This window comes from Chenopodium album, chromosome 27 (assembly GCF_948465745.1).
Source record: "Chenopodium album chromosome 27, dcCheAlbu1.1, whole genome shotgun sequence".
NCBI classification, from domain to species: domain Eukaryota; kingdom Viridiplantae; phylum Streptophyta; class Magnoliopsida; order Caryophyllales; family Amaranthaceae; genus Chenopodium; species Chenopodium album.
Window position 1 is genome coordinate 5,241,168 of NC_137860.1, and position 24,181 is coordinate 5,265,348.

At 34.0% G+C, this 24,181-nt stretch overlaps 1 protein-coding gene across 1 annotated transcript; it reads left to right on the forward strand.

Moving 5' to 3' along the window:
* The first annotated feature begins 11,807 nt into the window (after nucleotides 1-11,807).
* Nucleotides 11,808-19,628, forward strand: LOC145621552 (homeobox-leucine zipper protein REVOLUTA-like). The gene is made up of 18 exons (XM_081676281.1): nucleotides 11,808-12,568; nucleotides 12,680-12,839; nucleotides 13,481-13,566; nucleotides 13,664-13,754; nucleotides 13,875-13,970; nucleotides 14,077-14,190; nucleotides 14,279-14,362; nucleotides 14,839-14,985; nucleotides 15,070-15,144; nucleotides 15,302-15,408; nucleotides 15,617-15,800; nucleotides 16,196-16,384; nucleotides 16,618-16,698; nucleotides 17,439-17,573; nucleotides 18,221-18,540; nucleotides 18,657-18,762; nucleotides 19,042-19,191; nucleotides 19,283-19,628. The coding sequence occupies exons 1-18, from the start codon at nucleotides 12,291-12,293 to the stop codon at nucleotides 19,430-19,432; spliced, it is 2,553 nt and encodes an 850-aa protein (XP_081532407.1). The 5' UTR covers nucleotides 11,808-12,290; the 3' UTR covers nucleotides 19,433-19,628.
* Nucleotides 19,629-24,181: the final 4,553 nt, after the last annotated feature.

A 24,181-nucleotide genomic window follows, 5' to 3' on the forward strand; every position in this document is an offset into this window, starting at 1 on the left:
TTTTTATTATCCCACGCTATTTTAATTGCACAATTTATCTTTCTCTTATCTTTATTCACACTACTTTTTTTTAGGCACGCGATGTGTGTGTTATATATTAAGATCTGTTCTCTGTAGCTTAATTTCAGTTCAATTCAGTTTAATTCCTAATTTATCTCTCTCATAAACAGTTTAGTTTAGTTAAGCTCAGATCAGTAAATCAGAACAGACCCTAATTAAAGAAAATTTTACATCATTAGTTTTAAACAATACTTGTATTTAATAATGAGTTAAAAATTAAGATGATCCAATATGTTGAAAAGTTTAAATTAAAATATGAGATATACCAACTAATTGTATGTATGATAATCAATATTAAATAGAATAACGGTGTGTTTGGATTGAAAGAAATGGAGAAAAAGGAAGGAAGGGAATTGGAGGGGAGATAAATGGATGGATTAAATTATAGGAAATTGATCCCTCCAACAATGGAGAGATTTGGAAGGAAAACTCATCATTCTTCCCTCCCCTCCCTTTCTCTCCCCTCCCCTTCTTTTCCTTCCCCTTTCTTTATCCAAACACATATTGTAAAAGCTATTCAATCATATAACCAATATTAACGTTGGATTAATTCGTTATTGCATATATGTAGCTCATAAACATACATAATAAGAGGAGGCTATTTTCAAATATGTAAAGTTTATAAACTTTTATATTTATAATACATTGCTTGAGATATTTAAATTACAATATTGCATCAAAGTATAAATTCCATCAATTCAATTAATACAATATGATTTAGTTATATGATGGATTGATGAGGATAATGGGATAATGCAAGAATGTCTACAATCCTTGGATTTTATCAAATTCAATTTGAATGATTTTGGAGGTTAGTTTATTGAGTAGGGATTTTACTTTACGAGATAGTTATAATATGCATGCAATGTGTGTGTCATAATATGCACGCAATGCCTATGTCATACAATAATGAAAAAAAATTACATCATTATAAGTATGAATTACAACCTAGTATCCAAATTTAACGAGTTAAGAACAGAGATAATCTGATTAAAATAGAATACCAAAAAAAAAGAAGCAACCTTACAAAGTGTATAAAGATACAATTTAGAGTGGAAATTCTAGCACATAAACTACAGGTAAAAATTAAAAATAGTTTTGTATGGAAAACATTCATGAATTAGGTAACAAGCTTTTCGCGAGCCTTCTGTGCCCAATCTTAAAATTCCCTTTTTTATCCGTCCACAAGAGTAAGGTTGACACAAAGGTGATGCTGTCGCGGTTAATAGTGGGATGGTTAATGGTGTTAAATTTCTCGACGATTATGAAAGTTTTTTTTTCGATAAACATGGAAAATATCATATCACTAATATATAAAGTCGTTTCCATTAGTCAAGCCACGAGATATCAACAGTTGACATTTCAACTTTCACAAATTTTTAAAAAAAACCGGTGTTCAATAACATTATTGAATGGCGGATTTTACGGACAAGAAAACTGCCATGGCACGTGCTTCATAATGATTGCCAAAATAAAGAAACAATAGAACTTTCTCTCTCCTCGATTTTCTCTCTTCATTCACTCATTCACTTCAGCTTTCTCTCTCCTCGTTTTTCTCTCTCTAAAAACCAATTAACTGGCGATTTCGAGCGTGTTCTCTCTCCTCCATTGTTACTCTTCATCAACCATTTCAACTAACTTTGTTTTCTTCTGACCTGAATGTCTCTTTCCCTCAGCAGAACACACATAGTTTTTCTCAGTTACTATTTTTGTGTGTTGTTTGAATCTAGTTGTATGTTTTCTTATTGAAAACCCCAGTATAGCAGCATGTTTTTCATACAATTCCAAAATTTCTTCAAAAGTTTCTCTTACCACACCAACAAATGATCCTCTAAGATCTAAACTAGAAGCATCAATTGGATTTGTATCTGTTATTTAATACAAACAAATCAGATAATAACCACATGCAGCATAAAAAAAGGGTAACATTCGTGTGAAAATAGGGTAACTTTTATGCATGAAAAAGGTAACATTTAGGCATTCAAAGGGTTACTTTTTGCATACAATCTGAATTTTCAGCATACAATTTGAGTGTAACATTTGTGCATAAATAGGGTCACTTTTAAACATGAAAAGGGTAACATTTAGGCATTCAAAGGGTTACTTTTTGCATACAATCTGAATTTTCAGCATACAATCTGAGTGTAACATTTGTGCATAAATAGGGTCACTTTTAAGCATGAAAAGGGTAACATTTAGGCATTCAAAGGGTTACTTTTTGCATGCAATCTCAAAAGTTCTGCATTCAATCTGAGGGTAACATTTAGGCATAAGTACGGTCACGTTTATGCATGAAAAGGGTAACAATTATGTATTCAAAGGGTTACTTTTTGCATACAATCTCAAAAATTTATAGAAATTACCTTCAGTTGCATTTGATTTGGTTGTTTGTTCTGAATTTGAATCAATTGATTTATCAGGAACCACTTGATTTTCTGCATTGTGAATAGCGTCTTCTGCATTCTCAATTGCTTCATCTGCATTATCAATTGCTTCATCTGCATTGTCTGGATGGTTGAATATTGGTACGAATTCATCTCCAAAACAATAAGTTTCTTCTTCTTCTATAATCGATCGAGTTAAATCGATTTCAAATTCAGTCTCAATTTGCCTCTGTTTTTGTAGCAATTCGTGAATGAGATTGCTGCAATTTGTTGTATCGAAAGTCGAATTCTCCATTGATGATCGAATTCTGCAATTTGTAAGTTTTCTCACTTTCTTTGTCCTTAATTGATGATCGAATTCTTCTATTTGTGCGTTTTCTCACCTTTTTTCTCCTCGATTGATGATCGATTTCTGCAATTTTTGCGTTTTCTAACCTTTTTTCTCCTCGATTGATGATCGTTTTCTGCAATTTTTGCGATTTCTCACTTTCTCTCTCCTCAATGGATGATCGAGAGCTGCGTTTTCTCACTTTCTCTCTCCTCCATTGTTGTTCAGCGTTTTTTGATTTTTAGGTATGAAATTCCGCGATTTAAAAAAAAAAACAGTAAATATGTTGCACGTGGGAAAAACCCGATGTACAGTAAAAATATTGTACACCGGGTACATGCAAATGGAATTGTTCAACTTTTTTCCAAGTGTCACACCATTAAGACAGCAAATAACCATTAATATGACATGAGAAATATATACGCGAAATTCGGATAAATTTGTATCGTTAGGATAAAATTGTTTTTTTAGTTTTATTTTCAATAAAACTTCTATTATTTCATGAGACATCGACACTGACATTCCAACTTTTTGCCGAGTGTCGTACCACGTTGGCAACAAATAAGCATTAATATCATAATATGACATGATTGATATATAAGCAAAATTTGGATAAGTTTATATTATTAAGATAAAATTGTTTTTTTAGAGTTTTATTCTCAATAAAACTTCAAATATTTCATATGTCTAAAATAAACTATAACTTAAAATAAATATCTTATAAATTTGTTATTTTTACATCATACAATTCGTTTTACAATGTTGTTCAAAACAAGATCTATTCGTGATATATTTAAATCAATTAAAACAAAACATAGATACTTGATATTCCAACTTTTCACCAACTGTCGCTAATCGACAAAAAAGCATTAGTATGATTCTAATAAACCAGCGAAATTCGGAAACGTTTTTAAAATAAAAAGTTATATAAGAGTTTCATTTTTAATAAAATTATAATGAAATGTATGAAGTATAAATAATCATCATTATATTTTAAGTAAATATCTTCTTAATGTAAGTGTTATTTTTACAGCTACTAATGTTGATTTTTTTTTATTTAATTTTACAAATATAATTGTCAAGTGATCATTAATTCATGAGTAGATTGAAATAATATAGATATTATATATATTATTAGTATTGATGACAATTATGATAGAAAAATTATTTATTAGTAGAATGCATATGATGTCAAATAAGCAAAATTTAGATAGAAATTTTAAAAATAGAAAAATTACTATATGTTTTTTTTTACTTATAAACTTATAACATTTCATGTATAAAATAAATTATAAATTAAAAAAAAAATATCTAATAATTGGTTTATTTCTATACATACAATTCGTTTTGAAGAGTTATTTAAAATGAGATACATTGAAATATTTTAATCGATAAAAAAAAGAAGCATAATTTAATAAGATTCTTATATTCTACGTAGTAGTTTATAATAGGAAAATTTCACAAGAATAATCCAACCTTTGCCTCGTTCTCCCAAAATAACCCAACCTTTTGATTAACCCTGAATAATCCTAAGTTTACTACTTATTCTCTCCTAGCAACCCTAGCAGGTCACCCAACCCTTTACTACCAGTTACCATCCACGTGGCACTTTCTTATTGGCCAATTTTTATTTTTAAATTTTTTTTAAAAAAAATCTAAAAACTGAAAAAAAAAAAAATTAAGATTCTCCTTCCCCTTCCTGCTGATTTCTCTCTCCTTTCCCAACCTCCATTATCACCCACCAACACCACTCAACACACCATCCATGACCACCACCAACACCTACCACAACCTTAAACAATCACCACTCAATATAACAACCACGACCAACCCACAACTAATACAATCGCAAACAAACCCACAACATCAACAACTTACAACCACCGACAACCCTCAACAGCGCGCCACGTACAATCAACACCAACCAAAAAATAACTTCTGCTTATTTCAGCCCATAATTGAAGACACATGCCCAATTTAGCCCCAAATTCAATTGAAAGAGAGAGAAGAGAAGAAAAGAAATTTTAAGGTTTGAAGGGAAGGTGTATGTAGTAGAGGAGTTTGATAAGGGAGGGGAATGGGTGACGAAATGTTTCAGGGAGGTGAGGTTGGAATTTCGGGCTGGGTAGATGGGGTTGGGGTTTCGGGGTATGGGTGGGGCTGGTGGTTTCAGCTAGGTGGGGTTGGTGGTTTTGAGTCTGGATAGGAGTGGGGAAAGGGTTTTAGGGCTGGGTTTGGGTGGGTTAAGTGGAGGCGGAGATCATGGTGGCGTAGGTGGTGGCTGAAGTTCAGGTGGTGGCTAAACCTATAATGGAGTTGAAGAAGAAAGAAGGAGAGAAAAACTTTAAAAGCAAAAAAAAAAAAAAAAATTACCTGAAGTTCAGGTAACCAGTCAAATAGGCTTGGTGTAAGAGAATAATTAGTAAACTTAGGATTATTCTAGGTTAATCAAAAGGTTGGATTATTTTAGGAGAACGAGACAAAGGTTGGATTATTCTTGTAAAATTTTCCTTTATAATATCTCAAACTTATAATAACCAATTTTTAAGAGTGGTGGTAATACATAATTATTTTATTTTACAAACATATATAATTCATGGATAGTTCGATAATTGAAATAATATAGAGATCATCCTACTAATAAATAAAACTACAAAAAGTACACCATTATTTTCACATACGGAGTATGTTTTCATATTATTTATTGTTCTTAGCTTACATAAAGTAATGATATCCTACCTAAAAATATTCTAAATAAAAAAGGATTACGCCTCTTATAAAATATGATTTGTATCAATATTATGTGTAAAGAGCTGGTACTTGGATTGGGAGAAAAAATATATCTTAAAAGTTAATAAACAAACTGATTGTCGACTGGGCACAAAACTAGTTTATAATTAAAAAATACAGTAGGCTCGTTTGTTAGTGTATGCATTTTTATACCCACCATTGAGTAAGTAAAAAAAATGAATTTATGTGATTTTATTAGGTCAATTATTGACTTGTACTGGATTAGTAGATTGGTTTAATGGAGAGAATAATTTTATTACGATGAGAAAATTTGTGATTTGATTGAATTAGGAAATTAATTTTTTTAAAAAATAAAAAATCACTAATAATGATAATTAATGAGATAGTATAATTTAGGAAGTTATTTAATGTAATTAAAGATAATATTAATAAGATTATGACATTGTTTGAATCAATTAAAGACATACATGATTGAAGATTGATGATATGATTGGTTTTAATTGAATTAATTAAATGCTGATTTAAAACATAGAATAAATAAATTTTTTTACCCTGATTTTTTATTGCAGTATAAGCCAAGAGGGGTACTAAGGTCTTTTAAGGAGGACACCATAGCCTCCCCTTGAATTATATAATTAATAGAGATAAGTTCCCAAAAAAATGATAGATATGGATCATAATATTGAATTTTTAATTATTTATGGATAAGACGTCTCAATACTTTATGTAGTGATACATCTAATTTATGGTAGTTTGTTAGATCAATAATTAAAGTTGATGGGATTTATGAGAATGAGGGATAGTTTAAGTGGTTAAAGGTTCCTTCCTGAAGTAACTATTAGATGTTAGCTATGAAGATAGATATATAATTAAATATGCGTGTATGATAAGTAGCTTTTGACTAGTTTTTCACATATAAAAAATAGTATATGTTTCATAAAAATATATACTACCTCCGTTAAGAATTAATTGCAACTTTGGGGTATTATTTGTGATTGAGATATTATTTGTGAGATATTCAATATATCAAAGTTGCAACTAATATTTAACGGATGTGGTACTACTTTTAATTTTCAAAAGCTAAAATTGACCTACGTGCTTTAAGGTTGTTACACCTAATTACCATCGATGGATCCCTACCTTATTATAAAAAATAAAAAAATAAAAAATAAAAAATAATAAAAACTCTTGTGAATAGTGTGATGACTTTTTTACCCCTAAAAATGTTTATTTACTCATATGTCCATTTGTGGTTAACTTTATGCTTCATGTACTTGGTTCTCTTCATATACCTATTTATGTTAACTTTAACCCTATTACTAATTGTATCACAAAGGAGGGGCTTTTGAATATTTTTTTCATCTTGCATTAACAATTGTATAATTAATGTCTTATTGAGTTGTATTTTAGAAAACATGTCAAAAAATTTATCTCTCTATTTAGTTTCTTGCCTAGTTTCCGTTTAATGTTTTTTTTCCACTTTAAACTTTGCTTTCGTGAAGGAGTATACATTATTTGGACAAAAATATATAATTATATATGAAGATTATCCTTTTCAACTTAGACCTGGAGTAAGGATAAAGTTGTTCATTTTGTTAAGAAGAAATGTTAACTTATTTTTTGTTGTTGATTTATACTTTTGTGTGTGTTTGTAGTGGATGCTAAGCTACATGAACAAGAAGAGGAAGAGGAGGGAATTGTTGAATTTGATGTCGTGTTAGAAGGCAAAATTGTTGAACCTTATAATATTCCTCCTTAAGGATGGGGGGACTAGCTAGGCAGGATATAACCCACTTTGTTACAATTCCCTTTAAAAAGATCCACCGAAATCACACCCTCTGAGCTTACCTCATCACGTAATTAGATAATTTTCTCTTGAAACTTTCTTCGATCCACTCACTTTAAGTTGTAACATTTTAACTTTCACACTTGCCAATGCATAATTTAAATCATTCGTATTTCTAATTATAGATATGTAAAAATCTAAAGATTAGATATTTAAAATATATATATATATATATATATATATATATAAATTGAGATGAATTTAATTAAATCCTATTTAACTATATTGCCCAATAAAAAAATCAATACAAATAAAAGTCCATTATAAAAATGTGAATAATGTATGTAAATTTTCAAATATTGCAACTAAAAGTGATAGAGGATATAATAATTACTCACAACAAAAGTCATCATGTTGCAACAACAAAAGGCTTGCCCCTCTCTTCCCCCCCCCCCCCAAAAAAAAAAAAAAATCCTTACAACGTCGTTCAACATGAAATGACGACATTTATCTCCTCAATGGTATGATTGTCATTTGTCAACCATTTATTTTTAGTGTGCATTCAAAAGCCTCCCCAATAAGTTTTGGGTGTCATGATAAGGTATTACGACTTCACCGGACAAACTTATTATGTCGCGCGCAACGGGTGCATAGGCTCCCCTAATTATTTAAAAATGCTTAAATGTCCATAGATGATAATTCGAATCGAGTCATTTCATGTAATATAAACTTAAGGTGTTTTTTTTTCTTTCTCCTCAGGTGGAGATAATAAAAATATTTGGACAAGAGGCGACAAAATATGGCGGGGTATAGTAGCATATGGTATAGATTAACTACATACAATGTAATATGTACTATTTGGTTTCAAAAAAAGAGTACTATGTACTCCCTCCGTTTTTAAATACTTGTTCCATTTCTCCATGCGCTGAATTTTAGGAGAAATTGGAGAAAGTAATAAAATATAAAGGTAGTGGGGTTGGTGGAAAATAAAAAATTAAAAAAAAAAAAAAAACAAAAGTAGTGGAGATGATTGAAGGAGAGAGAATATGAAATTAATATTGTTGGGTCCACTTGGTGAAAGATATTAATTAAATAACAAAATGGAGCAAATATTTAAAAACGACTAGAAAAGAAAAGTGAAGCAAGTATTTAAAAACGGAGGGAAAACTATTTAAGTGGGGAAAGTTTGACTAGCTTAGGAAGCATTGAGGTCTGAAACTTCAGATAAATAAATTGACATAAGAGATGTATTAATGGGTTCTTAAGATATTCTCTAACCATTGGTTAAAGATTTGGCTAGTTGAGATCAAAATTTGAAAAGTAAGCCCAAGCACGGCATCAGCCCATGGACTAGCCCACAAGTTTCTTATAAGAAAAGGAAAATACATTATAATTAGTTCTTTCGTGGTACTCTCTCCGTTTTTTTTAAGTGCCCCATTCTGACATTTTATGCATGCCGATGCAAAACTTTGACCAATAATATCTTTAATTATCATTATCTATAAATTATAACAATAGAATATTAATAATCTACTCATTAAGACGATTCCAACAAGTACCCACAAGACTATATTTTTTCTTTTATATAATTCACAACCATTTAAGTATGTTTAATAAATAATGCCAAAATTCCAAATGGGGCACTTTAAAAAAACAAAGGGAGTATATACTTTGCTAATTTATCAGACCAAATAAAACATCTATTGTATCTATCATAACCAATTTTACAAGTACAAAACTAAATACAAACAAAAAAGAAACTTCACGGCCTAGAAACCTAAAGAATGTCACGGAAAGAAAAGGAAAAATGGAAATTAAAAATCCAACCTTTGCACTTTATTCTCTAAAAAATCCAACCTTCATTCGTTTAATCCCACAAAAATCCAACATTTATCCATTACCTGTTGATGATCGGTTTTTGTAAGTTATATGCCACGTGTCAGCTATTAATAAGTCAATTATTTTTTTAATTATTAAAAAAAAAGCAAAGAAAATTTTTATTTTTTAAAAAAACCAAATAAAAAAAAAAGAAAACCCAGGCCCACCCTCCTTCCCTGATCACCCCATCTATAGCGGCCACCGGAACCTAGCAACCCCACCAGAAAAACAATTTCAAAATATCTGCAACCACCATTCCACCAACCAGCCAATAATACCACCACCTCCACCAATCAGCTACCTTTTTCCCCTTCCCCTTCGATGTCGGCGCATTGCACGACTTCTGCGTTCGCGCCCAATCATCCCCCAATCGCCGGCGACCCTAAACCGACCACCATCACCTACCTCGGCCATACTCTTTCTACACCTCGATCACCGCCTGAAACTCGCATACCCCATCCCACCTAAACCCGTAACCCATCTCCAACCCCTTTGGTTGAAACCCATAACCTATCCTATCCCCTCGCCTGAAACGGATACTCCTCCCGTCGATAAACCGCCACAGACATCCAAACCACCATTTACCTCACGAATGTTGGTGTTAGCGAAAGCTTGGAGGATTTGAGGGTCGCATTCGAAGAGTTTGACGGATGTGAGGGTAATATGGGAAGTGAGGAAGTTAGCGATGGAGGAAGGTGGCGAGAGGTTGTCGGTGACGCGGCCGAAGTTGACGCCGATGAAGGAGGAAGTGGCGGTGGAAAAGAGGAGGCAGAAGAGAGAGAAAATAAGGAGGAAGTGGATGTGATTCATCATTTTTGTTTGGGGTCGTGGTGGTGACTGTGTTGTTTTAGTTTTTGAGGAGAGATGAGAGAGATAGAGGAGGACTGAAAAGGGAAAGTTAGAGAATTTTTTAAAAATAATTTTTTTAACCTTAATAGGTTAAAGGTCAAATGGATGTGCTGGTGAAAGGGGGTATAAAGGTCGGATTTTTGTGGGATTAAATGAAGGTTGGATTTTTTAGAGAAAAAAAAGTAAAGGTTGGATTTTTAATTTTAATTTTTCTTTTCAAAAAGAAAAATATAAGTACAAAAGACAAGGGTTGGACTGTGCTTTTTTGGCCTTCTGTCCCTTGGGCCGATCCATGTTGATGTGGTAGCCCATGGTCCAAAACTAAGCTCAAGTGGGCCTTAAAACGGGCGGAGTGCTAAGCTGGGTCTACCTCACAAAAAACCAGGGCTATGCCCAGCATGTGGCCTAACCCTAAATGCCGCGGTTGGGGGAGCCCAAAGCTATCTTTGTTGTGCATACTTAAACAACGTTAAAAGCGAATAATTACAATTTAGGGGTCGTATAGTTGGGGGTATTCATCAAAAGGAAAGGGAATCAACTGCCCTTATCCCCTCTAATGTTGTTTGTTAGACATTTTTTTTTCCATTTCATTTACCCTCTCCACCCCCCCAAAGTCTTCTAACTTGATTCCCCACCCCCTAGGATTTTTCATTCCTTTTTCTTAACCACACTACGTTACAACATCATACCCACACTAACCACCACAATCTTACCTTACCCCCACCACCCAACCACCCTCGCCACACCTCCACTGCCTCTCTTCCGCACCTCCCCGTCCTGTGAAAAACTCTCCCCTCCTCTAAAAAACTCCAGAAAACCCTGAAAAACCCCCTACCTGTAAAATCGTTGGCCGCCCCTCCCATCACCCTCGAAACCCTAATCGCTAGGGTTTTGAGGGTGGGGGAGGGGTAGTTAAGGGTTTCGAGTGGTCGGGGAGGCATTTTTAAGGGTTTTTCGAGGGGAGGAGTCTTTTATGGTGGTTTACAGGGGCGAAGAGGCGTTCCTGGAGTGCTGGGCGGGGCGATGTGGGGAGGCGATGGGGTAGGTGACCAAGGTGGGTTTTATTCAACTGAAAGATGGTGGGCCGTCTTCATGGTATCCGAAAAAAGAGAAAGGAAACAGAAGAGGTGGTGGTTCAATGGTGGCTCTCATTTCCTATGTTATTAATAACAAACAACATTGCAGATCAAAGCGAGTTATCTTCTACTCTTCTCCTTTCTCTTTGTTTAAGTAATTCCTTTTTCCGTAGATGAACCAAACAACTTATTATTAAATACTTTTATATAATTAAATTAACATTCCGTATATGAATTAATCAGCTAGTCAATATCAATTGACACGATTACTTTACCTTTCACCTATACAACCGTCAACTAAATAAAAACAAAGGCAGTTATTAATTACGGTCTTACAAGTATAAGAAAAACGTGACAAGTAAATAGAGACGAAAGGAGTAGAAACGAAACAAACAAGAAGTAGAAACGAAACAGTAGGTGGTAACAAAATCACATGAGAAAGAACAAGTTTTATAAGAAGGAATAAAAAAACCGAAAAAGGAATGAAACGGAAAGGCAGAGGGCCAGGGTTCATCGAGATACGAGCCTAATGACATGAAGTATGAACAGCCGAATTTATCATTTTTAATTAAAATAAATTAAATTAATTATTAAAAATATTTTTAATTAAATTAAATTAAATAAATTATTAAAAAAAAAACAAGAAACACCATATTTTCATCATTTCTCTCTCCTCCTTTTTCACCCCTCCTTTCTCTCTCCTACCCACTCACTCTGTCACTGTTCCCTCCCACTCACTCCCTTTCTCTCTCCTCCTCTTTCTCTCTCTACTTTCTCTCTCCTCCCCTTCTTCCTCTTTCCTTTTCCAGATATGACTCATCACTCTTCTTCATTTTCTTACTTCCATGGATGTTCTTTCTCTCTCCTCTTTTAGGGTTCTTCTTTCTCTCTCTTCCCCTTTTCACTAAATGCCTCTTCTTCTTCAACCCACTCTCAAATTCACCCACACCCCAAAAATCAAAACTAAATTCCATTTCAAACAGCAAATTCTGCTAGATTATTTCTCTAATTTTCTCTAATTTTGTATTGTAGATCACGAACAACAAACAAGGGAACAGTAATCTTGTTCCGTGATCTGGTTAAACCCGTGTTTGAATTAAAATAATACTACATTTTATCAAATTACGCAACACCAAGAAGAAAAAAGGGTGAACGAAGAAGGAGAGAGGAGAGAGAAAATGGCGATGGTTGCGCACCGAGAGAGCAGCAGTGGAAGCGGAGGAAGTAGCGGAATGAGCAAACACATGGCGGCGGCGGCAGCAGCAGCAGCAGCGGCTTCATCGGCTGATGCCGGAAAGTATGTGAGATACACAGCTGAGCAAGTAGACGCTTTAGAAAGAGTTTACGCCGAGTGTCCGAAACCCAGCTCGTTACGGCGCCAACAGCTGATTCGTGAGTGTCCTATCCTGTCCAATATCGAGCCCAAACAGATCAAAGTTTGGTTTCAGAATCGGAGGTAGTCAATCTCGATAAATTGCCTAGTTTGTTTTTGTTTTTGTGGGTTCGTTGTTGTGTAATCATTTATGAATGAACAAATTTTGTTTCTGTTTGTTTTCGTGGCGAATAGGTGTAGGGAGAAGCAGAGGAAAGAGTCGTCGAGGTTACAGACGGTGAACAGGAAGTTATCAGCTATGAATAAATTGTTGATGGAAGAGAATGATCGGTTGCAGAAGCAGGTTTCTCAGTTGGTGTGTGAAAATGGGTTTATGCGCCAACAACTTCATACTGTATGTTCTTTTCTTTTCTTTTTTTTTTTTTGCTTATTTTAATGTATTAAATTTATAATTAATTGGCTGTGAATAAAATGCTGTAATTTAGATCTTGTTACCATTATTGAACAGATTTTTTTTTTTTTTTTTGTAATTGATCTGGATGATAAAGTTCATTTATGGTTGGAATTTAGATTAGAAATATACTTTGAACTATATAAAAAAAAATGATTTTGGTGAGATAACTGTTTTGCATTAATTCTATTTGTTAAATTTGATATTTTTGGTTTAATTTTTTTGGAATTATGTTTGTATGTAGAACAATTTTGTTGGTGTTTCAATACCTTTCATTTTAAAAAAAAAGATTCAAAATTGCTAATAAAACCGTGTCTAAATTTGTTACTTGCTTTCAATGAATGTATTGTAGTTTTAGACATCCAATGTGGGGTTATGGTTAATTGTTTCCTATAGTGCCATTTTTTGAACAGTCTTATTGTGCTACTGGGATAGAATATTAATTGAATATAGTGGTTCAATTAGGCTTGTTATGTTTGGAAATTTTCAGGGTGCAGTGTTATTTCAGATGGAATTTGTTATTTTTGAACGTGGTCAACAAAATTTTAGCAGAATTTGATGTATTCAATGATACTTTTTTACAGGCACCAACTGCGACCACTGATGGAAGCTGTGAGTCTGTGGTCACCACTACTCAGCATACTCTTGGAGACACCAATAACCCTGCTGGGTAAGGATTTAAGGGCAGTTTTGGTCCATTTCTACGCCTTAATGAGTTTTATGTTTCATTTTTATAATACATGTCCCTTTTTTGTGTTTGTTGACAGACTCCTGTCTATTGCGGAGGAGACATTGGCAGAGTTCCTTTCTAAGGCAACTGGGACTGCTGTTGATTGGGTACAGATGCCTGGGATGAAGGTTTGAAATTCTTACCGGATTAGATTAATTGTAAATTAGGAATTAAATTGATGACTTAGCCCATAATCTTCTATCATTAATACTTAATAAGCTAAGCAATTTGCTTGCTAACTATCGCAGCCTGGTCCGGATTCGGTTGGGATCTTTGCCATTTCACATCGTTGTAGTGGAGTGGCAGCTCGAGCCTGTGGTCTTGTTAGTTTAGAGCCCACTAAGGTAAGTTGATTGAAAAACACATTTGATACTTTTTTACATACACTGCTCATTTGCGGGGTGTCAGCAACATAATTAGGATTATTCTAATGTTTAAATGATTTTCCAGATTGCAGAGATCCTTAAAGATCGTCCATCATGGTTCCGGGACTGCCGGAGCCTTGAAGTATTCACTATGTTTCCTGCTGGAAATGGAGGAACAATTGAACTTATATATACACAGGTTTGATAAAAATTGTATTTGACTTTCTTATAGCTGTCTGCTTTTAGATGTGTTTCTCTTCACGGGTTGCTAAACTTGGTTACTTCAGATATATGCCCCAACTACTTTGGCTCCTGCACGTGATTTTTGGACTCTGCGGTATACCACAACTTTAGAAAATGGCAGTGTCGTGGTATGTACATCCAAGGCTGTACCTTTTGTATCATTTGTGATTACTGCTTTCCTCTTATTAGAACAGTTGCACTTTTCACACTGTCCCAACTCCTCATATTTATAATATGACTTGAATAGCTAAACTATTTCAACATTGTTCCTAATACTTGGAAGTCCAATCATAAACCATTACTAATATTAGGAAAGGTAACTAACTAACTACTTATATGGACATCTCAAATATTATATGTGAATACTATTTCTGGATAAGAATATGTTTCAGTGATGTATAATAAGGCAAAGGGATATGCCTGGATTATTCTGCATTAGTGACTATGTATTGTCTTCTGCTTGCTAGTAATTATTGACTGCCCAAATTCATTTTTATATGTGGGCTGAAGTGAGGTGCAGCTGTCATGGGTTTATGTATTTTGTAGTGTATTATTCTTAACCAGGAGGACCTTTGCTGATGCTGTTTCCTTGTAATGCCTTAAGGTTTGTGAGAGATCTCTATCGGGTTCTGGACCAAATACTGCCGCTCCTCAGTTTATAAGAGCTGATATGCTTCCAAGTGGCTATCTTATTAGGCCATGCGACGGTGGTGGTTCAATCATCCATATAGTAGACCACCTTAATCTTGAGGTTTGTTGTGTCATTTGTGTGCCATTCTGCGGTTAAGTTGTTTCCTAGTGCTTTGAAAAAAAAGCTTACCTATCCTATTTGTAGGCATGGAGTGTACCAGAGGTGCTGCGGCCATTATATCAATCATCAAAAGTTGTGGCCCAGAAAATGACTATAGCAGTAAGTTAATTTATAATTTTTTATAGTAGTATGGTACTGTTTGATCTTAATGAAAAGGAAAGGGACCAGTGACATGTTATTAATGGCATCAAATGAGATCAAATAAGCAATAATTTATGCTGTGACCTAGTCTGACCAATTTTTTCCCTCCTGACAGGCTTTACGCTACATCAGACAAATTGCTCAAGAGACAAGTGGGGAGGTGGTATATAGTTTGGGTAGGCAACCGGCTGTTTTGCGGACGTTTAGTCAGAGATTGAGCAGGTACATTCCTAGCACTAAGATATGCTGTCTTCATTTTGCAAAGCATATTGCCTTTGTGGTGGCTGTTTTACGTGTATAACTTGGTCCTTTGCAATTGCACAAGTGAAAGTGATGGACACATGTATGATTAAGCTGCTTTGCTTCTGCTATTTCTTATATATGGGATCAGCTTCTGATTTTAAAACTTGTGTTTATTGGTTTGCTCCAGAGGTTTTAATGATGCTATCAATGGGTTCCCTGATGATGGTTGGACATTGCTGACTTGTGATGGTGCTGAAGATGTCATAATTGCCTGTAATTCTGCCAAGACTTTTATGGCCACTTTGAATGCTGCAAGCTCACTTCCTATGGTTGGTGGTGTCCTGTGTGCAAAGGCATCTATGCTACTCCAGGTAACGATAACATGATCATCTAATAGCTTGAATTCTGCCGTGTTAATGACTTGGCAGTTTGCACACTTCTGCCCCTTTTACTCTGGAATTACACTGTTTCCCGTGTAGATAAAGCTGTATCTTACTATGTTTAAATTCCCACTCCATTACTTTTCTTCCTACAAACCCTTTGTCCAGTGGAAGTCATATTTAAATCCGTGCTTCACAAAATGCCAATGCTTCTTCAGAAAAGCTACATAGACGTGATATATGTCTAGCTCAGTTAGCTTCTTGACTTTAAAGTGAAACATGGGCAGTGGGCATGCCTATTTTGTTTTGAGCATCTTGGCAGATGATCTGTTACTGTTTCTGGTTTAGGAGTTGTGGGTTTTCATGTTATGAACATCTCTGTGCAGAATGTACCTCCGGCAGTGCTGGTTCGATTTTTGAGAGAGCATCGGTCAGAGTGGGCTGATTTTAGTGTTGATGCGTATTCTGCAGCAGCTTTGAAGTCAAATGCATATGCATTTCCTGGAATGAGGGCCACAAGGTTTACTGGAAGTCAAATTATCATGCCTCTTGGACACACAATTGAGAATGAAGAAGTATGTTGATTTTTATTTTGAGTGTTGGACTATTCTATCATGTCAGTCATTCTTAATCATGAATAATACTTAAAAATCTTTTAGTGCATTTTACTGTAGTGGGTGGTGAATCTATATGTATATTGGTGTTATCTTAATATTGCTACTGCAATGTGTGTGTCAGCAGTTGATTGTCATCCTCATTTATCCTAAATTATTTCTATAAATCATTCTATCTGTTGTCTGCATGCCAGATGCTGGAGGTTATTCGGTTGGAAGGCCATTCTCTTACTCCAGAAGATGCTTATATCTCCAGAGACATCCATCTGTTACAGGTATTTTTTAGAATCTCAGTAACTTATGACTTTCAATACTCTAGTAAGGTCTATCCTAACTTACTCTTCTCCTATGATGGTCCCTAACTGCATATTCTTTTCTCCATTAACTCAAATGTGTGCTTCTTCCATTTCAACCTCCTTGTCTACATATCCTTTGAAGCATCCATAGATTATGCTCATTTACTACATCTGGTTAATTAATAGTACACGGACATCCTCAACATCTGGTTGATTTGGCTCAACTTAAATTTTAAGATATCAATTGTAGTTGTAAAAGATAGAGGTCAAATTGGCTTTTTGATGAAGTAGGCAGTCTTACTTTCATGTCTGTTGAAAAAAGTCTCCTCTCAGAAATAGAAAAAGAGGTTTGAATGGAGGGAACTTGGTACGTCGAAGTAATTAAAAGCTTTGAAAAGTTCAATTGCTTGGAAAATCATTCTCCTATCTAATATTTATCAATTTGTTACTGATTGATGCAAGCTTTTCAACATGGTTATAACTTGTCTTCAATATCTTCGAGCAATTTTTGAAGATAAGATTTTTTTCTGGTGTTCAATTTGACACAATTTCCTAATCCTGAACTTTATTCTGTGTTATCCTGATTGTTTATTTATGAAGTCCTTTGCCTAGTTTGTTACTTTTGCTTCAATTGTATTGCCCTCCACACTGCCCTTTACTTGATTTAACCTCCTTCGTTTTGCTCAGATTCTGGAATTAATTGATTTTTTTGGTAGCAGATATGCAGTGGAATAGATGAGAATGCAGTTGGAGCCTGTTCTGAACTTATTTTTGCACCAATTGATGAAATGTTTCCAGATGATGCTCCCTTGCTTCCTTCTGGATTCCGTATTATTCCGTTGGATTCAAAACCAGTAAGTTAATTATGTCTTACTGCACTGGACATTGCCTCACTTTGCAGTGCTTGCTGAAATTAACTGCCTTTAACGCTATTGATTCAGCTAAGTCCTATGTTGTGATTTAGGGTTATCTATGTTGTGATTTAGGGTTATCATGCTAAAAGATAGACTTTATGCTCTTCTCTTCTCTTTTACCCAACACTCCCCTCTTAAGGAACACCTAACTTGGTTGAGGCTAATTAAACAGCCTGTATTTAAGGTCTAGGTATAGCATTTAGCTCTCTTTCTTAACATTTTATAACTTTCATTTACCGGTTATCAAATTGACTTCATACCATCAATTGATTAAGTTGTTGGCTTAACTATTTATTATCTATTTGAGAACTATAGAGAACGTCTTATATGCTCATCATGGCCAATGTAGTCTCAAATTTGGTTTTTGAAAACTGTTTCAAGCACACCCCCCCCCCCCCCCCCCCCTTTTTTTTTTTTTAAATGATGATTAGTTTATAATAATCTTATATCCAGAAATATAATGTGACCTCAATTTTCACCTATCCCCAGCTGCAATTTGACTGGTACTGTCATGAAATAATCATGGAATTTCTGTTTCTTTATGACATCTTGGAAACTGAATTTCTGTTTCCCCATTTGACATCTAGGAAACTGCAACAAATCGGACACTTGACCTAACTTCAAGTCTTGAAGTGGGTCCATCGACCAACAATGGAGCTGCTGATGCAACTTCTTCTGGCAGCACTCGTTCTGTGTTGACCATTGCCTTCCAATTCCCATTTGAGATAAGCCTCCAAGAAAATGTTGCTACAATGGCTCGCCAATATGTTCGTACTGTCATATCTTCCGTGCAAAGGGTTGCCATGGCAATATCTCCTTCAGGAGCAAGTCCGACAGTGGGTCCAAAATTATCTCCAGGCTCTCCAGAGGCGCTTACTTTGGCTCATTGGATTTGTCAAAGTTACAGGTATGTCAATTTCTGCATCCTGTGCTAGTGGGGAGAGGTCTTTTAAGGTCTTTGTATATACATATGAGTAAAAGAAAAATGAATATCATCAAATGGTGGTCTTCTCTTCTCTGCAGTTACCATATGGGAACAGAATTGCTTAGGACTTCGTCTGCTGGTGATGACACAGTGTTGAAGCATCTTTGGCATCACCAGGATGCTATCGTGTGCTGCTCGTTGAAGGTATGGTGACAATGCAATTGGAAATATATACGAAGTAATTTTTAATCATATTGTTATAACAATGCATTGTTTTTTGTCCAGCACCGTTAATGTCATACCTTTTCATTGCTGTATGGATTGACCATTATTGCAATTGATTCAATTAAAAAAACAAATTGCCATTGTAACCTCTAATGAAGCCTAAATTAACCGTATAATCTGGGGTTGTACATATTAGTTTGATTTTGTTAAAACAATTCTGTCAGCCATGAGTAATCCCACTGTTCCTCTGCTTTGCAGTCCCTCCCGGTTCTCATCTTCGCAAACCAAGCAGGGCTTGATATGCTGGAGACAACTTTGGTTGCACTACAAGATGTTACGCTAGATAAAATATTTGATGAATCAGGCCGGAAATCATTATGCTCCGACTTTCCAAAGATAATGCAATTGGTATACTACACTAATGAGATATCTTTTGATTGTTGATACTAGTATATTTCTCATGTCATGTATGGATTCTGAAAATTTCCGTTTCTTTCAGGGTTATGCTTGCTTACCTGGTGGAGTGTGCACGTCAACCATGGGCCGTAATGTTTCTTATGAACAAGCGATTGCATGGAAAGTCTTTGCTGCAGACGAGACTACAGTCCATTGTCTTGCCTTCACTTTTGTGAACTGGTCTTTTGTGTGAAACCGTAATTTAGGCAAAATATTTAATTTAATCCCATCTTATCCTCGGTTGTTTCTTTCTAACAACAGGTTAAAAAGAGGAAGGGTGTTTGATAAATTAAGGCGGGTCAGTTGTGTAGAAATCCAGGAAAAAAAGGAATTTTTTGTAATATTTATTACACCAGAGCTGCATTTTATTAATTTATTTAATTGCGAAATTCCGTCAAATTTTAGTTGCAAGAAATTGGTCAAGAAATTTGCTGGCAATGCAAGCAGGATACAGAGGATGATCACTCACATCTTGAGCTTATTGTCAATGGTTGGATAACTGCCTACTACCACTAATTGGATGATGCTTTTCCACTTTGTTATGGTATCCCTTCAATATTTAGTGGAGATAACACCCATATTATATACTCGTATTAAGTAACGCAGCAAAAGTAGCTCATTTTTTTTAATTAAGTTATTTTTAATTACTTAGGTGTGTACTAAACTACTTAAGAATTCAAAAAAATACTTATGAATTCACTTTTGATCCATGCATCACATAATTTTGATCCATGCATCAAAATAAAATAACTCCCTCCGTCTTTTTAAAAACTGATGGTTAAATTCCGTAAAGTTTGAATTTATACATACATCGGACCATCCTTTTAGGCCAGAGAGAATCGCTATATAAGATGAGGGTAAAAATTAAACTTTATATCAGATGATTAAGTTACATCATTGAATTGTTAAATCTTTCCCCAGTTCAAAACAAAAATCTCTTAGGACATGTAGCTTTCACTTTTAATGCTCTCTTTCTACCCTTACCATTATAAGATAAAAATAAAGAGCAAATTAAGTAAATTGAAGATATAGAGAAGAAAGTGTCCTTGGTAATTGGACAGCAGTAAACTGTAAACCCATTAAAAGATGTTTGATTTTGTGCAGTTAGCATTTAATTTACATTTTTCATTTTCATTTTCATTTTTTTTTGTTTATTTTTAGTTTTCAAATTCATTTTTTGTGAAGAAATTAGCATTAAATTTGAGGTATGCATGCAACGAAGAAAATGCAGCTCTGAAGGACTGGTCAATCCCACAATAAGTGTATGCATGATGCAGTGGTGGCCAGTGTGCGTAGACTATGCAATCAACTATTTGCTAGTTTTGGGATGTTTTTTGGCGTTGCAAAATGTTGGTCGTTTCTTGTGTAATGTAGTATAAAATTAAATATCATATTATAGAATTAATTTGTCTAGTCAAACATGAAACACCCAATTGAGTTGTATGTCATGGGTTTATATACAAAGGGTAACTTGTAGTTTTGGGTTGGCTAGTAAAAATTAGCCAACTAGGTTAAAAAAGTGAGGTGTTTGCATTTAAGCTTTAATAGTACCTTCCATGAAATGTCACTTTACATTTATGTGGGAAATCGTATGAGATATGGAGGAGTGTGCAAGAGCATCCTTGGGGTCATAACTTGTATCCCCTTTTCTTATGAAACTTAACCAATAATAATCATGACCAAGTGTACGTGGTCAAAATCAGGGGAACCACGACCCTTATTGCATCATGTTTGGTAAGAACATGTTCAGACTTTAGAGTTGGAAACAGATTCAATTAAACCATTATCGTTATCAAGTGTTTGGTTAGAAGACTCGGGTAACAATTACGTACGTGTAATGGTTTCTAGTTTTCCACCCATTTGTTACCTCTCTAAAAGTAAAGGTAACAAACACTCTTACCCTTCTCAAACAAAAATAAAGATTATTACGTTTAAGCGATTCTCTTCCATGTTTAGACCAAACAAATAAAAAAGTAACTGTTAAATGATTCTTTTCCTTTACCTTACTTATTTCCATTGCATTCCATTCCCAATTTTCATACCAATAAAATGCACCCCTAAGAGTTATAACTAATACCTATTCATCACTCAATACAAAGCTTATTTGAGTTTTTTCACAAAAATTAAAGAGATTGTAAATTCTTTAAAATTAATGATTGAGAGTACATATTTGCATGTGGACCTTTAAATAAAAATAAGCTTTGCATTTTAGTTTACCCAAAAAAGAATTCAAGTTTTGTATTGTATGACAAAGGGAGTATATCTCAACTTACGTGTATTCAATGGGAGAGCCATAATTTTAACAATGATAGGACATCTTACCATTTGAAAATCCTCTAATCAAGCCTCTAAAAGCCGCCTCCTTGAAATTTTCAATTACAAAAAATAATAATAATAAAAAATAAATAAGACACCACTACGTAATGTATAGCAATAATCGTGAAAGAATGTTATAAATATCAACTATCAAGATTCTAATTTATTTAACAATTGTATTTCTCAAACCTTAATTATGTGTTTATGTACACCCAGGTGTATATAAAAGGTTCTCTATCCCAATCTATTCAAGGTTTTAAACAATGACCCTTTTGAAAATAAAAATTCTTATGGATTCAAAATCACTAAACACATTCGTCGTATCGAATAGCATGATCAAAATACCAATTATAAATAATAATTCGAGTATGCATATAGTATATATTCAATTAAACTAGATCGGTCTTGAAAGCGGTCTATTAAATCATTAAACACATCATCTTAACTAGAAAAGTAAGCTTGCTCAATGTGATTAAACTTTCATGGTAGTTTTTTTTTTTTTTTTTTTTTTTTTTTTTTTTTTTTTGAGGTAGGGCACATGTTGCTATTGTGTGCATAAAGTACCCAATAGTGAGATACACACTTCATCACGGTATTTATTAATAGTGAACATCACATGATATAATACACTTAAATTGGGGTTGAGAGGTTGTTAGGAGTATAATCAAGTGGGCCATGAGCTTTAAATAAAAATAATAGTACAAATTTTCACCATAAAACCATCCTTTTGGTGTATTGTAACTATTGTGATATTTCCATTTTTAAAAAAGTGTAGCAATTATAAAGAAACAGATGAAGTATTATTTACAACTAAGGATGGCAGTGGATGTGAACCAAACTTAGATCCGTGGATCCTCTTATCTTACTACAAGCATAGCTTGCTAGTTGTAACTTTCTTCTATCAAATCTCAGTGTTCTTCCCCTTTCTATTTCACGCCTTCTTTCATTTTTATATTATATCCTTATTTCTCAATTTCTTCTCTTCAATTCTCTTCTTCTTAAACTTTTTTGATTTTTTAATCATCATACATAATTTCTCTCTCCTCAATTTTCGCTCTCCTCTATTTTTCTCTCTTTGTTTCCATTGTTAATTCCTCTATTTTGCTTGAATTTGTTCATTGCTACTGTTTATTTCCATGGATTTAATTTCTAGATCTAAAGTTCCCGACAATGCAATTTCCATGGGATTAATTCCTCTATTGATTTCTTATTTCAATTGCTAATTTTCGTTGATTATGTTTTTGTTGTTAATGCTATTTTTTTATTTTACATTTGCTATAGATTCTATTAATAATGTTTTTGAGCAATTGTTGATTCGAACTCATCGTATAATTATTCAATTTAATTATTTGTAATTTCATATAATTCAATTGGTTAATTGATGAACTAGTTAAACGATTGATCAATTTTAATTAAGTTGCTGAAATTTGAGATTAGATTTTGATTTTTCATTGTATTTTTATTAATTTGCGATGACTTTGATCACTTGTTGATTATACTATAGATGCATTATGTTTAAGTTTAATATGATTTTGAACATGGCGTAATTATAAGATTTAATTATTTGTAATTTCATATAATTTAATTGGCTAATTGATGAACTAATCAAACGATTATCAATTTTAAATAAGCTGTTGGAATTTGTAATGAGATTTTGATTTCTCATTCTATTTTATTAATTTGTGATGAATTTGATCACTTGTTGATTAAACTATCATAAATTTTGTTTTATATGATTTTGAACATTCGGTTCATATGATTTCTGAACTTGATTTTGATATTTGATTATAATTTCCCATACTTGAACTTTGTTGTTTTATTTTTGAACTCCAGTAATGGTTATTATGAACTGTGTTTGTTTATTGCAGTTAGAACGTATGAAGTTGTGTATAAGGAAAGTTTGAAAGCTGAGTAGCATTCTGAGCAGTGTCTTCAGGTGCAAAAGTTTTTGAATGATGTTAAGTGGTTTGTGGTTGGGGTTCAGAAGTTTTTGTAGGGGGTTCGGAGGTTTTTGTACGGTGTTCAAGGTTTATAGTTGGGTTTCAGAAGTTTTTATAAGGGATTCAAAGCTTTTTGTAGGGTGTTTAGAGGTTTGTGGTTGGGGTTTGAAAGTTTTTGTAGGGTGTTTAGTGGTTTATAGTTGGGGTTCAAATGTTTTTGTAGGGGGTTTAGAGGTTTTTGTAGGGTGTTCTGTGTTTTGTGGTTGGGGTTCAGAAGTTTCTATAAGGGATTCAGAGGTTTTTGTAGGGCGTTTAGTGGTTTGTGGTTGGGGTTCAGGATATTTTGTATGGTGTTAAGTGGTTTATGGTTGGGGTTCAGATGTTTTTGTAGGGTGTTTAGTGGTTTGTAGTTGGGGTTCAAAAGTTTTGTAGGGGGTTCAGAGATTTTTGTAGGGTGTTCAGTGGTTTGTGGTTAGGGTTCAGAAGTTTTTGTAGGGGGTTCAGAGGTTTTTGTAGGGTGTTTAGTGGTTCATGGTTGGGGTTCAGGAGTGTTTGTAGGGTGTTTAGTAGTTTGTGGTTGGGGTTCAAAAGTTTTTGTAGGGGGTTCAGGGGTTTTGGTAGGGTGTTCAATGGTTTGTGGCTGGGGTTCAGAGGTTTTTAAAGGTGGTTAAAATGTTTTTGAAGAG